The 13,920-nt window shown below is 51.9% G+C and overlaps 1 protein-coding gene and 3 non-coding genes across 5 annotated transcripts; 3 read left to right on the forward strand and 1 right to left on the reverse strand.

Annotated features, from left to right (window-relative positions):
* Positions 1–2,296: 2,296 nt before the first annotated feature.
* TMEM53 (transmembrane protein 53) lies at positions 2,297–5,868 on the reverse strand. 2 transcript variants are annotated; one of them, XM_058030055.1, is made up of 3 exons: positions 5,784–5,868; positions 5,221–5,333; positions 2,297–3,382 (listed from the first exon to the last, which is right to left on the reverse strand). In XM_058030055.1, exons 1-3 carry the CDS (start codon positions 5,839–5,841, stop codon positions 2,720–2,722), a joined length of 834 nt encoding a protein of 277 aa, XP_057886038.1. In that variant the 5' UTR covers positions 5,842–5,868; the 3' UTR covers positions 2,297–2,719. The 2 variants fall into 2 exon arrangements, with proteins under 2 accessions (XP_057886038.1, XP_057886039.1); XM_058030056.1 differs by having other exon boundaries at positions 5,221–5,330; positions 5,784–5,860.
* Positions 5,869–11,229: 5,361 nt separating this feature from the next.
* On the forward strand, positions 11,230–11,344 carry LOC131087252 (U5 spliceosomal RNA). Its single transcript, XR_009114865.1, has one exon. It is a non-coding gene; the product is annotated as a U5 spliceosomal RNA (small nuclear RNA).
* Positions 11,345–12,180: 836 nt separating this feature from the next.
* Positions 12,181–12,295, forward strand: LOC131087242 (U5 spliceosomal RNA). The gene has a single exon (XR_009114855.1). It is a non-coding gene; the product is annotated as a U5 spliceosomal RNA (small nuclear RNA).
* Positions 12,296–12,726: 431 nt separating this feature from the next.
* LOC131087241 (U5 spliceosomal RNA) lies at positions 12,727–12,841 on the forward strand. Its single transcript, XR_009114854.1, has one exon. It is a non-coding gene; the product is annotated as a U5 spliceosomal RNA (small nuclear RNA).
* The last annotated feature ends 1,079 nt before the right edge of the window (positions 12,842–13,920 follow it).

The following is a 13,920-nucleotide window of genomic DNA, read 5'->3' on the forward strand; positions in this document are numbered from 1 at the left end:
GGAAGGTGGGGGCACATACTGTACAGGAAAGCAGAGGCCAGCATATCACACAGCGCTCACAGTCGGAATTAAAACTTGCTGGGACTCAGAAAACAAAACCCACTCAGAAGACTGGTGCTGTAAATCACTGGCTTGGCCAAGATCACCCTGCTCTCAGAGAGCTGTGTACACAAATCAGCTCCCAGTTTCAAGTCACTTTTGCAGCAGTGGAAAGGCCTGTGAGCACACTCCTGTTGGCAATGCTCAGGACACCTCTGACTGACTGCAGAGCTGCAGCAGGCAGCACCCGCTCCCTGCCTGCTCCTTGGAGAGTGGGGAAGCAGGGCTGAGCTGGGGAAGTGGCAACACCCTGCTGGGGAGGTGAAAGTGAGGAAGGTGCAGCTGACATGTGAGGCTTTTCCCAGAGCAAGCCTCACCATCCTGTCAGGCAGGGCAGAGGGTGCAGCTCCAGCTCCTGCCAGCCATGTTCTGTAACAGCCCAAGCCCTTAAACAGGAGAAGTTCAACACCCACAGCAATAAACAGGAGCAGCAGATTCCCAGGAACGATTGTATTAATTCAGAGGCATATATTATGGAGTGTTTAACTGATCTGTAAATACTAAACCTGTAGAAACCAGCATGAGGGCAAGTGCTGGTTAAATAACTTTTATCCCCTCTGTTCCCCAGGAGTGTTCACAGTGCCACAAACAGGCTGGATACTGAGCCCCAGCCCAGATCTCTGAAAAGGCAGATGAACACATCACAGCTCAGGAGTTACAGCACTGACAGCACAAACCAGGGCCTGCTTTAAAAAGCTGGGAGATCTCTGATGGCCCTTCTGGAGACAGGGGACCATGCCTGGATTTTACAGGTGCATACCCTAGAAACAAGAATTTCTGCATGAAAAGGGGAAGGCTGAAGGCTCTTACCACAGAGTAGCCCTCACACCCCACTGTTACAGTGGGAACTGGAACTGGGATCACACCTACAGAAGACTGGGTCCCCATCAGAAAGCTCCTGTGCCTGGAGATAGTTTTCACTTTTAAAAAATAAAAGACAAACCAGGTCATCAGGCCCTTTTCAGTTAATTCTTACTTATCCCATACATAGCCCAACCCTCCCTCAGGGGGTTATTCTGTGACAAATGAGCATTGTCACAACAGTCTGCTACAAACCAGCTGTGTGGTCACCACTGCCACTCACCCTGTGCCTTCACTGCTGTGAGGTGTTACAGTTCTTGTGCTAAACTTCCAAATTATTTTAGTGCTTCCCAAGGACTTCCCCCTCTACATTTCCAATCCAGAACAGCAGGAGTTTTGTGATTGTGGATGACAGCACCCCAAGGGTGGGCAGGAGCAGCACAGCCACCTCCTGGCAGAACCTTTGCAAAACTCCTCCTGCTGTTTAAGTGCCTGCCTCCCTAGGGCAGTTCCTTGTTCAAGCAGGCCCATGTCACAGCCCTCCAGAGCTTCCTCCTGGCAATTTAAAGTTGGCTAAACTTGTTCACCATGTTATTAATTAGCTTATTACACTGTGACATAGCATAAACATATCAGCAGGCTCTTCAGGGTCTTTATCCCCACTTCTCCCCCAAATAAACAATAAAACCTAAACCAGACATTAAGTACAGTGCAATGAGCTACTTTTTCACTAGGTGGAAGGAATTAATTTCTTGTACACGTTGCATGGACTGCAAAGACTGATCATCTGAAGAGAGCATTATGGACAAAACCATCATATTTCATGGTCATTTGTAGGCTGGAGGTGATTTAAGAAATACCCAATATAAAGCATAGCTCCAAGGGACAGTTCCATCTTCTTCTGCAGTTCCACCTCTCTGTTTCTGGGGTCTGGCACAGCTGTAATCCAAAAATTTTCCCTGAATATCCAGATGCAAAATATAGGCTGCTTAAAGACATACAATTAACAAATAACTAGCTCTCCAAGAAAGCAAAACTACTCAGTAGAACACACAAAAGACTGGAAGAAAGAAAAACAAAACATAAGACACATTCAAAAATGTTAGCTTAAACCTTGAAGAACACAAATGTTATCAGAAAATGTTATCAGGATCAAAGAGCTTTGACTGTTTTATCTCAGTTGTTTAATGGAACCAGATGACAGTCTGGTCATACTGCCCTACACACACCTTCTCCTGGTCCTACACTTGGTTTCAGGGCCTGATCTCCAGCAAGGAGAGTACAAGAACTGAGATGCAGTTAGAAGAGCAGAAAGTCCTGCAGACTTTGCTCTGTTTGCTCATTGCAGGATAAAAGAAATGGCAGAGAGAGAAAAAAAACCCAACAAAACAACAAAGACATGGAAGAGTTGTATTGTAAAATTAATACAAGCAACAGAACATGCACCTTGGACATCATCAGGGACAAGGAGACAACACGGAGAGCAGTGAACAAGAAGAGACAGGAAGAAACAAATAATACTCAGTGTGAGATTCTGGTCTGTGACACCTTGGTAGAGCACATCAACATGAACCATGACAGGATTTCACCTTCAGGACTTTAAATTAATCCATATCTCCTTTCTGCTCTAACGCGGCTGGTCCAAAGGCCAGGCTGGAGGCTTTCAGACTTGTAGACGGTAGGGGAAAAAAAAAAAACAACAAACCAAACCAAACAAGGAGCCTCTACTTTCCTCATTTCAAAGACACAAAAGCAAAGGAGGTGACATTTCCCATGGGAGCTGAGCAAGGAGAGACAAACACTGCAGGTGAGGAGAGCACTAGGGAGGCGAGCCCCCGGCACAGTCAGCCAGGAAGGCGGTGCAGAGGCTGCGGTAGTAGGCGGGGTACACCCGCATGTGGCTGACGTGCGGCGAGTCTGAGAAGTCCACGGCTTTCACAGGAACCCCGAGCTGCTCCCGGGCACTGGCCATGAGCTCAATGTCGCTGGCCTTGATGATGAGGTCAGCCTGGGAGTAGAGGTAGAGCTCGGGCCAGCGCGAGGGCGCCTTCAGCAGGGCGTCGTAGTGGCTCTCGTGGAGGAAGCGCGTCAGGGGGTGCAGCAGGACCCGCAGCACGACGGCCGTGGTGGCAAAAGTGAACAGCAGGAGATACCTGAGCAGCACGTTCATGGAGGCCAGCACAGTTGCCAGGGCACGAAGGGCTCCTCGCAAGTTTCTTCTGCCAGGGGTGCTGTCGAAAATGGTGCCGGCCACCCTGAGGCTCTGGAAGGGCGTGTGGGTGTGGAGCGCCTCGAGGATGTAACGGTACAGCATGGCACCTCCATTGCTGAAAACGTGGAAAAGAACCGGTCTGCTCTCAACTCTGTGGTCAAAGAGCAGCTCCAGGAGTTGTCTGGCTGGGGTCTGCAGGGATCTGAGGCCAAAGGTCTCGGAGAAGAATACCATCCTCCATGGAGCTGTGTACCGGATGACCGTGCAGCCCTAAGAACAGAAAGAGACCCCACACACGTTTAGGCAGTGCTGCAAATTACAGAGAGTAGGCAAGCAGCAGTACAGAGAACATGAAAATTTGGGACAGATTTCCAACAGAAACCACAGGGCCAGAAGAAAGTCTTTAGTGTCAGCAGCAAGGCACTGACATGAATATAGATTACATTAATCATCATAGCACACAGTATTATGAAAAGGCCTCTGCAGTGGCCTGGCTTTGGTCATGTCTGAGATCCTTTCAAATCTTGTGCTAACTGGTATAACCCCCAGGGACACTGCCACCCATTTTTATGAGTGTTAATCCTCACCCCGGAGAAGAAAACCATCTCCCTGATTCACAGACCTTCAGCATCAGCTGTTTTGGTAAGACGAGCCTGCTCTGGTACACATCCAGCTCATCACACTGAAGCAAATATAAGAAGAAAGAGGAACTCCTCCTCTCCTTGGGTACATTTGTTTGCAGCTGTGTCTAAGACTCACCACCAACAAACACCAACATGATTTTTGTAGACCTTCCTGAAACACTCCAGCTGTGCAAAGAGCAAGCTCTGGCTCAAGGACTCAGAACTCCTGAGCAACTGCCTTCACTCCTGAGCAACTGCCTTACATTTAGGTATAGATTTGGGAACAGGATCTTGGAAGAGTTTCAAAATAGAGCAGATGGAACTACATTTATAAATGCTTTAGACCTTTTCCATCACCTGAGCTCACTGACACATCACATCACATTACACACTGACAAGGACAAAGCAAAGTCACCAAAACATCCCCCCCAGAGCTCCCTAAACAGTGAACGAGTTAGAAGAGGACACCAAGTTCTCAAATCAAAGCCTTCTCTACCATCTTGCCATGGCTACAGCCACCTCCTCTTAATGAGCTAAGAAAACCCATCCTCTCCTTTCCCATTTCTACGATCTTTCCGAGGGAAAAGTGTTTTCCAAGAAGTTGTCATGCTGCCCTGTAACGTGCTCCTCATCCGCTCAGCAGCATCTTAAAGCCACTTAACAACTAATTCTTCACTAGATCAAGCCAATTAATGACTCCTGCACTGGATTACACATTAACAATAGACTTGTTAATGTACAAACTTTACTACCTATAGTTGGAACAAATTTGGATATATACAATATTCCCTGCTGGCCAAGAAAAAAAATTCTAATGTTTCACTGGGTCCCCATGCTACAAGCTGGCATCATTCCAGTAAAATACAGTATTAGAAAGGAAAATATCATAACCTAGGGAACTGGCAGTAGGACAGATCTCTCTAATTCAAACACAAGGAATTCCTAGTGAGCAGCTATGACTATCACAGGATGCCTGTTTCACAGACAGGATAAAATTAATTTGGCTTACAACATTTAGATGAATCATTTTCACAGGAAGGAAGAGCCAAAGGCATGACAGATGCCAATGTGTTCTGTCAGTTCCCACCCCAGCCTCACCACGTCTGTGCTGTGGCCTAACAGCAAGCAGCAAACACAGAATCTTTCCCTGCATGTTTACCTGTTTGGAAAACTAACACAGTTCACGTCATTCCTGAATAATCCCACAACTTTTAAAGCCTTAAGATACTTCAGTGAGTCACACAGCAGCTGAAAGTTTCTCCAGGGAAGTATTTCTGCCTTGGCTGCACACACAAAGGTGACATCAGCAGCTGTTAGATAACACTGCCCGGGCTGTGAGAGACAAGGAGCTTTCAATGACAGCAGAACTCTCACTCACTCCCCACGAGCCAGACAAGAGGGGCTTCAGAGAGACTTTACCTGCACACAAAAATAAGGCCGTTTCACAGTGTGACAGTGCCATGGAGACACAGACAGGGCACTCACCTTCTGGCTGTAGACTGCGCTGTATTTGGCCAGGTATTTGTCCTGGCAGCCGGCCCAGCCCAGGAGGATGACCACGGGCTGGCCCTCGGCAGGCCCTCTGTCTGCGCTGCCTTCTGCAACAGACCACAAGCGTTACAGCAGCTGCCCTCCAGCAGCAGCTCGCCTGGTTACTACAGTTTAAAGGCAATAGTGAAGCAAGCGTGAGCCTGGCTGCTCGCTCAGTTCCGAGCATTGCCTCACGCCGGTTTCACTCCGTGGGCGAACTGCACAGCCCAGCCTCAGCCCCTGCAGCTCCCACCGCTCTGCAGTGCCGCAAAGCCAGCACCGAGCTGCTCCCTGCGGGGGCGACACCGCTCCTCCCGCCTCCCGGAGAGACAGCGGCGGCTGCTGCCGCTGCCATGGGGAACAGGGAAGGGTCCTGCCCTGCGCTCCAGGCACTGCCAGACACCTGCCGGAGCACCAATGCCCCACGGCTCCTCCTCCCACACCCAAGCGCGCTCGCGTCTCCTCCGCCCGCCCCGTCCCCGCTGTCACGGTGTCCCCGGTCCCGCTCGCCCCCGCACCGCGGGCCTGTCCCGGCTGCAGCTCCACCACGGCGTCCCTCAGCCCGCGGGTGCCCATGGCCGCGTACCGGCCGCCGCTTCCGCCCCCCCCGGAAGCCCCGCCCACCTGCCTTCCCGCAGCCAATGGGAAGGGAAAGCACCCACCCCAGCTCATCATTCGCCCCGCCCCCTACCCGCCTCCCACTTCCTTAGCAACGCGCCCTTAGCATCGACTCAGAGCCCCGCCCGCTGGTCACCCATTGGGCAGGGAGAGAAAGTCTGGCAGCGATTGGTTCAGCCGCTTGTCAGTCATTCTGCGGGGTAACCGCCCCCTCGGGGCTGAGGCGGGCGGGGGCCGCAGGGCCGGGCTGAGGGGAACTGGAGAGGGGATTGCAGCGAGGGCGGCCGCAGGGCCGGGCTGAGGGGAACTGGAGAGGGGATTGCAGCGAGGGCGGCCGCAGGGCCGGGCTGAGGGGAACTGGAGAGGGGATTGCAGCGAGGGGGGCCGCAGGGCCGGCCTCAGGGGAACGGCAGGGCCTGGAGCGGGGATGGCAGCCAGGGGGGCCGCAGGGCCGGGCTGAGGGGACCTGGAGGGGGATTGCAGCGAGGGGGGCCGCAGGGCCGGGCTGAGGGGAACGGCAGGGCCTGGAGTGGGGATGGCAGCCAGGGGGGCCGCAGGGCCGGGCTGAGGCCAATAGTAGGGCCGGCAGCGGGGATGTCAGCCGAGGGGGGCTGAGGGGAACTGTAGGGCCTGGAGCGGGCATGGCAGCCAGCGGGGCCGAGGGATATGGCGGGCATGAGGGTGAGAGGGGTTGTTGGCCCTGCTCCGGGTGTTTGGGTCAGGAGGGGCTGTGGGATGGTGGCCTGGGGCAGGGAATGCTGAGCTTGCAATGGATCAGATGTGGATGGATGCAGGGGGCAGTGCAGGGCCCAGCTGGGATGAGGCAGGGCTGGGTTTGGGGCTGTGGGGCCACAGGCAGGACATGCGGGTCAGAGAGGGCCCGGCAGGACTGAGGGACTGGGGGTGTTGGGGTACACTGAGGAAGGTGCACTGTGCATGGAGGACTTGAGGTGTGCCAGGAAAGGAGGAAACCTGCCAGGAAAAAAAGCTTCAAGTTCTGCCTGAGGCCGGGCACAACCCTGATGTTGTAAGATGCAAAGGTAACACCAAATCACTGCCACTCTGTCCTTCCATGAGTCCAAGGCCATCATTCCCTGGCACCTCACACTCGCTGTGAGGCTGAAGCAGCACCAGTGTGCCTTTTGATCTCAATCTGATGATTAAGCAGGACTCTGAATGTAAAGAACTGCTGAATTGCCAGAGACAGTTCCTAAATCACTGGTTTTTTTCTTGGCAGGAATAAAGCCCTGCCCTGACCCAGCCTTGTTTTGATTATTAGGTCCAGTGGACTGGGTGGCCACCCAGCACTGTTGACAGCAGAGCTTGAAGCCAACAACCAGAAGTTACATGTTGATGCTAGCACTGACAAATGATTCAGGCAAGTCATTTAACTTCCCTGTGTCTGCACGTTCCCATGTGTAAAATGTTCATAATAAAAACATTAATGTACATTTTCAGGGTACTTTGCAATGTTGGCTTAAATACTCCTATGTCAGCAAATGCTGTTATTACAGCAGCCAGAGACAGACAGCACTGTATCCTCTGAAGCCATGTCATCACTGTTTCAAAGTTATTTCTTTTTTTCCCCCATTGATTCATAGGCAAGCCCTTTGTTTCACTAAAATCCTCATATCCAGAGGCTGGTGCTAGTATTTCTGAGTAGTGTGAGGGGGTTACTGCAGCATTACACCACCAGCATCTTAAACATAAATACAGAAACCTTAATTTACAATCAATTTTGGGATGTTTCAGACTGTAAAGTTCTTTTAACTAGATCTCTGTTGAGGACAGAGGAGCACTTTATGGGACTGTAAATTTCATGCAAACAGTCTCTGTGAAATACAGATTCCCCCTACACACGAGCTGTTCTCTCAATATCAATCATATGCCTTGCAAGTAATGTTTCACAAATATTCTGTAAATCACAGGAAAATGCTTGCAATAATGTGAAATATGACTTTCACTTGACTGTTTCAGCAGAGGCCCCTAACAGGCCATTCTCCTGTCAGCACTAACATTTGTTATGGCTAATAACATTTTCAATCACAACTATTTTGGGAAAATGGATTTATTTTAAACCTGCTTCCCTGCAAAGGAGGTCCTGAAAACACCCTGCCAAGGACACAGATGCCTTACAGAACACAGACCGTTAATTCCCAAATGAAATTCCATCTCATCCTAATTCTCAAGCACTGTTTCTCAGACAGCTTTTTGGAGACTTTACTTGTTTGTTTTTAGGCACTGAGATACATGTTCACATCTCAGTGGTCGTTTTCAGCCTGGTTCAGGTAAGAGGAGTATAAAGTTACTTTTGAGCAGGTATCTTGGGGATACTTTGGAACTGATTTGAAATTTTTATGCAGATACTAGGAGAAAGGGTTTAAGAACTTTGTAAATGGGAAATTGGTGATCTTGATGATTTGTATTACATTGAAAGAAACTTCTTATTCTGAAACACAAATATTTATGTTATTTTAACTCTTTTTCTCCATAAACCACACTTAAATAAAACCTAAAATAGTGCTTTTGTTAGGTAGGAAGCCCAAGAAGTGCATTAGACAAGGTGTGAATTCCTTTCTTATCCTTAGGCATGTTGAGCCAGCTCGGTGGAGGACAAGGCACCTGTGTTAATGGCACTGTTTGTGACCTTATCCCTCAGATCCTGGTGTTTAACTGTGAGGCTCCTTGAGTCTGGTCTGTGTCCTCCAGCCAGAATCATGCACAGCTGTGGGACTGCCACACAAATGGAAGCTCAGTCTCTGGTATTCCATCTCCCTTACTAAGTGCACCTTCACATTTCTCAAGCTGCACCAGGGGATATCATACTGAGCCAAAAGTATGCCAAAGAAACTTGGAAAAATGTAGATTTCTTTATTTAACAACTGTGTGAAGAAACAGAAGGAATTGCAGACAAGGGATGTTTCTGGAACTTCTGTCTTCTTGCTTATAGCTCTTATCATTTTAGCTTTTTAGATTGCTTAAAAACATGCCAGGAAAATTAAATAGGGGGAAAAGGGAGCAAGTGTCTGTCATGCTGAAGGGTGCCAGAGCACTTTCCCAGTGCCAAGGCCAGGCACATGTTCCTGGGGTGGATGTCCACATGGCTGTCGCTCCAGCAGGTGAGTGAGGGCTGTGCTGCTGTGCTAACAGGCATTTATAGCCCCCTTGACCCTGTCACTCCCCATAAATCCATACCTATTTCTGCTCTCATTTCACTCTATTTATTCCCTGGCAGGTCAGATATGAGACACAGTGTTCATATCATGAGGCTAGTGAGAAACAGGGCTGGGGTAATGGGTAACATCAAAATTACTTTATTAGCAGAGCAGAGAAAAGAACTGTGGTGAAACCACCTGCCCAGGAAAATAATCTCAAGTCTGTCACAGATTCATTGTGCAGCTTCAGACATACCAGGAACTCTCCTTTTGCTAGTTTTCCTATCTATGAAATGAGTATAAGATAAATGAGATTAAATAGTTACTAATTGCTTTCATATTATTTGACAGAGATTTAAAATGTGATTCTAGTGATAATTCATTTGTACAGTCTTTCTTCACAGACCTTTTTACACTTCTTTCTCATTTTTCTCTCAACAGAAGAGATCATGGGATCTGTCAAAGAGCAGGAAGCCATTAGCCATCATGGTTTTCCTGCAGGAATGGGATAGTGCCCACAAAGTTGCTCAAACAACTGGTGCATCCTCAACAGCTTCATTAAAACAAGGCAGGACCAGAGCTGGAGCTGGAGTTCCCAGAGAGTCAGATTGTTTCTGGCTCACCTAACAGTGTGGCTCAGGATGCTGCATCTGTTTCCTTGGACAGCTGGAGGTGCTGTGGTAGTGAGATAGAGAGGATGGGCAAGGTCTCTACTGAAAAGTTGTTTAAAGAATAAGCTTTTGTACAGAGACATCCACATCCAGCCACATTCTGCAGGCTTAAAAAACACCCTGGTTATCAAAAGATGGAACTGAAGGGAAAGCTATGTAACCCATCTCTCAGGAACCCAGAATCAGTGTTTTTCTCACATTTGGGTGAGTGTGCTGCCTCTGCCTGCCTGCGAGAGGATGGTCCATGCTCTTGTGCAGAGACAGTATCCAGTTCAGACCTCTACCCACTGCAGTGAGACGGGAGGTGATGGCTGCCAGGACATGGCATGCTGGCAGAGGAAGATGGGCTCCAAGGCAAGTGACATTTCTGGCCTTGTTCCCCTTATTCTTGCAGCCTTGAAGCCACAGATACCTTACTGAATTTCTGGAGATCAGAGGTGTCTTGACTCCTCTGGAAATACTGAGGCTGAACCACCTGAAAGAAGAGGACAAAAGAGGGTTTATAAAGCTGCTGTTGCTCACTGGAGACACTGGCAGGGAGTATGAGGAGCTCATTTGTGAAAGCTGTGGCACACAGCATGTCCATTTGTGCTTTGTCCTCATCCAGGCAAGGATGTTCTCCCTCACCTCTGGCCCCTGGGGCTGCTTGCTGCACTGAGCCATTCCCTTCCCTCTGCCTGCTGATGGCATCTCTTTCTCAGCACAAGGGTGCAAGCCCAGACCAAGTTCTTAAACGCCTCCAACACAGCAGAAGGTCAAAAAGATGCACAGGTTCTGCTGGACTCTTTGGGCCACAGCAACCCCAAGTACCAGAGCCAAGATTCGCAAGGCCTCGAAGCTGTGCTGTTGTGTACCTGCCCCCAAGCCCAGCACGGGGCTCAGGCAGGTGAGGAGTGGGCCCTGCTGGGGGCAACGGGCAGTGTTACCACCTGTGTCCATCCCTGCTCAGGCAGGAGCTGTGCCTGTCTCCTTGGCATTCTGGCTGCACTAGGTAGCCCTACTGCCTGGAAGAGAAGTCTGGAGAACTGTGAAGACTGTCCCTGTCACTGTGCCCTTTCGCCCCAGGATAGGATGGGAGATGTGCCCGGTCTGTTCATGGAGCCCGTGCTGGGTGTGCTCTGCTCAGTACAAAGGTAAGATCTGCCTACCCACCCTGGGCGCTGTGGGTAGCCTGGCAAGCGTGCCGGGGGCGAAGGGCGGGCACAGGAAGTCCCCGTCGAGTGTCCCCGGGGCCCCGATCCGCCCTAGCTGCGACCGACACGGGGCTGGGCGGGGCGGGGCGCCTTATTACTATTCGGGAAAATTTGCATACCCAGGGTGCACCGCGCGGGGGTGCCGCACACACGGTGCCGTTCGGGCCGCCACTCCTCGGTACCGCTGCTCCGGTGCCAGGCTGAGCTCTGAGCGCTGCCGGGAGAACGGGACGAGGCAGCAGAGGTCGAACCTGGGGGCAGTCGGTGTTGCTGTATCTGAGGAGGGACAGCCGGGACTGGGTACCTGCCGAGGGCCCCACCACCGGCATACTCTGGTTTCTCTTCAGATCGTATAAATCTTTCGCCTTTTACTAAAGATTTCCGTGGAGAGGAACAGGCACGAGTGTCGAGAAATTTTTTGAGGCTCCATTTCGGTGGAGCTATCCCTATTCTGGTTAAAGATAGAGCAAACCACAATTCTTTATAAAGCTGCTGGGTTCCGTGCCTGACGCACAATCTGCTCTGGTCCCACTCTCGGCAGCACGGACCCTGCGTTCACGGTTCCATCCACACCGCCGCTACCCCCGCCCGGTTGGCCGCCTCACTGCCCGTGTCGGGTCAGAAGATGGCCGTGACGGAGCGGGGATCGGGAGCCCCTCCTCCTGGCCCGGGCGGTGCAGCGGAGCAGCTCCGTGCCCGCGGTTCGGACTCCGGGAGAAGCGAGAGCCGGGGACTTGCCCGGCAGTCCCGGGCACTCCTGCCTTCTCAGAAGAACAGGGGTAGTGTTGGCGCCCGCTCGGAGCTCAGCACCTTGAGTGGGACCCCTACCGCACGCCCCCCTCTCTGTCTAGCTCTGATCCGTGGCGGCGGCGTATGGTGGCCTTTCCCAGAGCCGACTTTTTGGGTCTGCGCGGCTTCTCCTTGCCGTGGCGACGATGCGACCAGACCCGAGCGCCGCGGGGTCCTTATCCGCTCCCGGCTCGCTTTGTCCCCAGCTGCCCCTCTTCGCTCCCCCCCGCCCCGGCAGCAGGGCAGGAAGCACCGGGCTTGGTGTGATCAGCATCCCCGGGCTGCAGGGCGGGCGGCACCGGGCCGGCCCCGCCGAGCGCCGCCGTTCCGGGCTCGGGCCAGCCGGGCTGTGGTACCGGCCGGGGGCTGGTGCCGAGCCGGGTGAGGCGCCGGAGGGAGAGGGAAGCAGGGAAAGGAACTGAGTGAAGGTCGCCGTGTCTTGTGGGGCGGCAGCGGGGAGTGGGCATATATGCAGGGTGCAGCATGGATGTTCTCCAGTTTCCCTTCAGATCGTAGAAATCTTTCCCCTTTTACTAAAGATTTCAGTGGGGAGAAACGCGTACGAATCTTACGAATTTTTTTGTGGCTCCATTACGGTGGAGCTAACCATTTACGGTTAAAGAAAAAGCAAATGCTGAGCGTTCATTGGGGTGGGTTGTTGGTAATTAATTGCGGCAATGGGGAATATAAGCCAACCCTACGGTTCGAACCGTGGGGATAATGAATGTGCTGCGGCGCCGGTGTCAGCACCACCAACCCGCCCCTCCGCGCCGCCGGCTCCTCCCGCTCCTTCCGGCCGCGCCGTTCCGGGGCTCATTTGCATGCCCAGCGTGCCCAGGGTGCTCCGCGGCCCCGCCGCTGTCCGGGATTGCGGCCGCTGTCCCCCCCCCGGGCTCTGGGGGCTGCCCGGCGTGTGCGGCCCTCGGGTCCAGGCTGGGCGGGGATGCGGGGCCGGGACCCCCGGGCGGGCTGGCCTCGCCCTCACCTATGGGGGGTGCAGCAGACGGGGGCAATGTCGGAGATGCGTGTCCGGGCATACTCTGGTTTCTCTTCAGATCGTATAAATCTTTCGCCTTTTACTAAAGATTTCCGTGGAGAGGAACAAGCACGAGTGTCGAGTAATTTTTTGAGGCTCCATTTCGGTGGAGCTACATTTATTTCGGTTAAAAATAGAATTGATAATGCCGTTATTGAATTATGACCGCCCGTATTAGCCAGCGGACGCGGCTGATATTCTGGGTCCGTCACCCCCGGGCTGGCAGAGGAGGCGCAGGATGCTGTCTGTCCCCTGCGGCGAGGGTGCACAGCAAGGGCTGCCTGGGTCCAGGCTGGGGTTGTCTGCAGCACTAATGCCACCCTGCAGGCCTCCAGAGAACTGCTGAGGGCTGCTGCTGAGGATGGTGAACAGTTCCAGCTCAGCAGTGCAGGCCACAGTAGCCCAGACTGCCTGAGCTGCAGCCTGTACATTGATCATTATACGTAGCCACAGTGTTTCCTGAAAAATTACATCCATCCTCCTTTCATGCTAGCAGAGTAACTCCACCTCTAACATCTTAGACGTGTTTCAAAGCATCATTCTCTCCTTCCTAATGGTCCACATACACACACAGCCACACTTTGGCTGAGAGAGTGTTTAACAGGCAGCTGCCACAAAAGTCATTGGGTGGGACACTGGAGCAGAACCCACAGGACCATAAAAAGAATCTTAGAGAAATGGCATCCCAAGAACTGGGATATGTTCCTCGCAGGAAAGATTCACCCATTCACCTCTGGCACTCCTCCCTGCTGAGTGTCCCAGCTCTGTCAAGTCTGCAGCCCTAAGCTGGTTGGAAATGGGTGTTTGGGAATGAGACAGAGTAGCTGCCTGCATGTAGAAGTGCTCATACCCTCCCTACACCTGCCACTGGAACGGGCTTGAAATTTTATTTATAGGGAGATGTGAAATCTGACTAGCCTTGTGTACTGTCACCGTTGCTGGCTGGGCCTGGAAGCAACATCTGTCCTACACAGGGCTGAAGGGTGCTGCATTGCTCATCACTGACTGCATAGTCCTCCATGAAATTCAGCTATTTGCACTAAAATTGCTTTATTCAGTGTGAATTTCCTGCAGTGTCCACAAGATAGTGCTGTTAGAACACCTTTTCTGCAAAAGCAAATGGCAGAAAATGCTTAGCAGGCAGGGAGGCAAACCTGAGGAGTTTTCCAGTGACATCCTCTCACAAGTAAGGG

This window comes from Melospiza georgiana, chromosome 9, assembly GCF_028018845.1.
Source record: "Melospiza georgiana isolate bMelGeo1 chromosome 9, bMelGeo1.pri, whole genome shotgun sequence".
In the NCBI taxonomy this organism is placed as follows: Eukaryota; Metazoa; Chordata; class Aves; order Passeriformes; family Passerellidae; genus Melospiza; species Melospiza georgiana.

Excerpts from the sequence above, each read along its gene's own strand:
- TMEM53 (XM_058030055.1), bottom strand. The coding sequence starts at position 5,841 with ATGGGCACCCGCGGGCTGAGGGACGCCGTGGTGGAGCTGCAGCCGGGA. Across the intron at positions 5,334-5,783 it reads GCAGCCGGGACAGGCCCGCG|AAGGCAGCGCAGACAGAGGG; the intron begins GTGCGGGGGCGA and ends GGTCTGTTGCAG. Across the intron at positions 3,383-5,220 it reads GCGCAGTCTACAGCCAGAAG|GGCTGCACGGTCATCCGGTA; the intron begins GTGAGTGCCCTG and ends TTCTGTTCTTAG.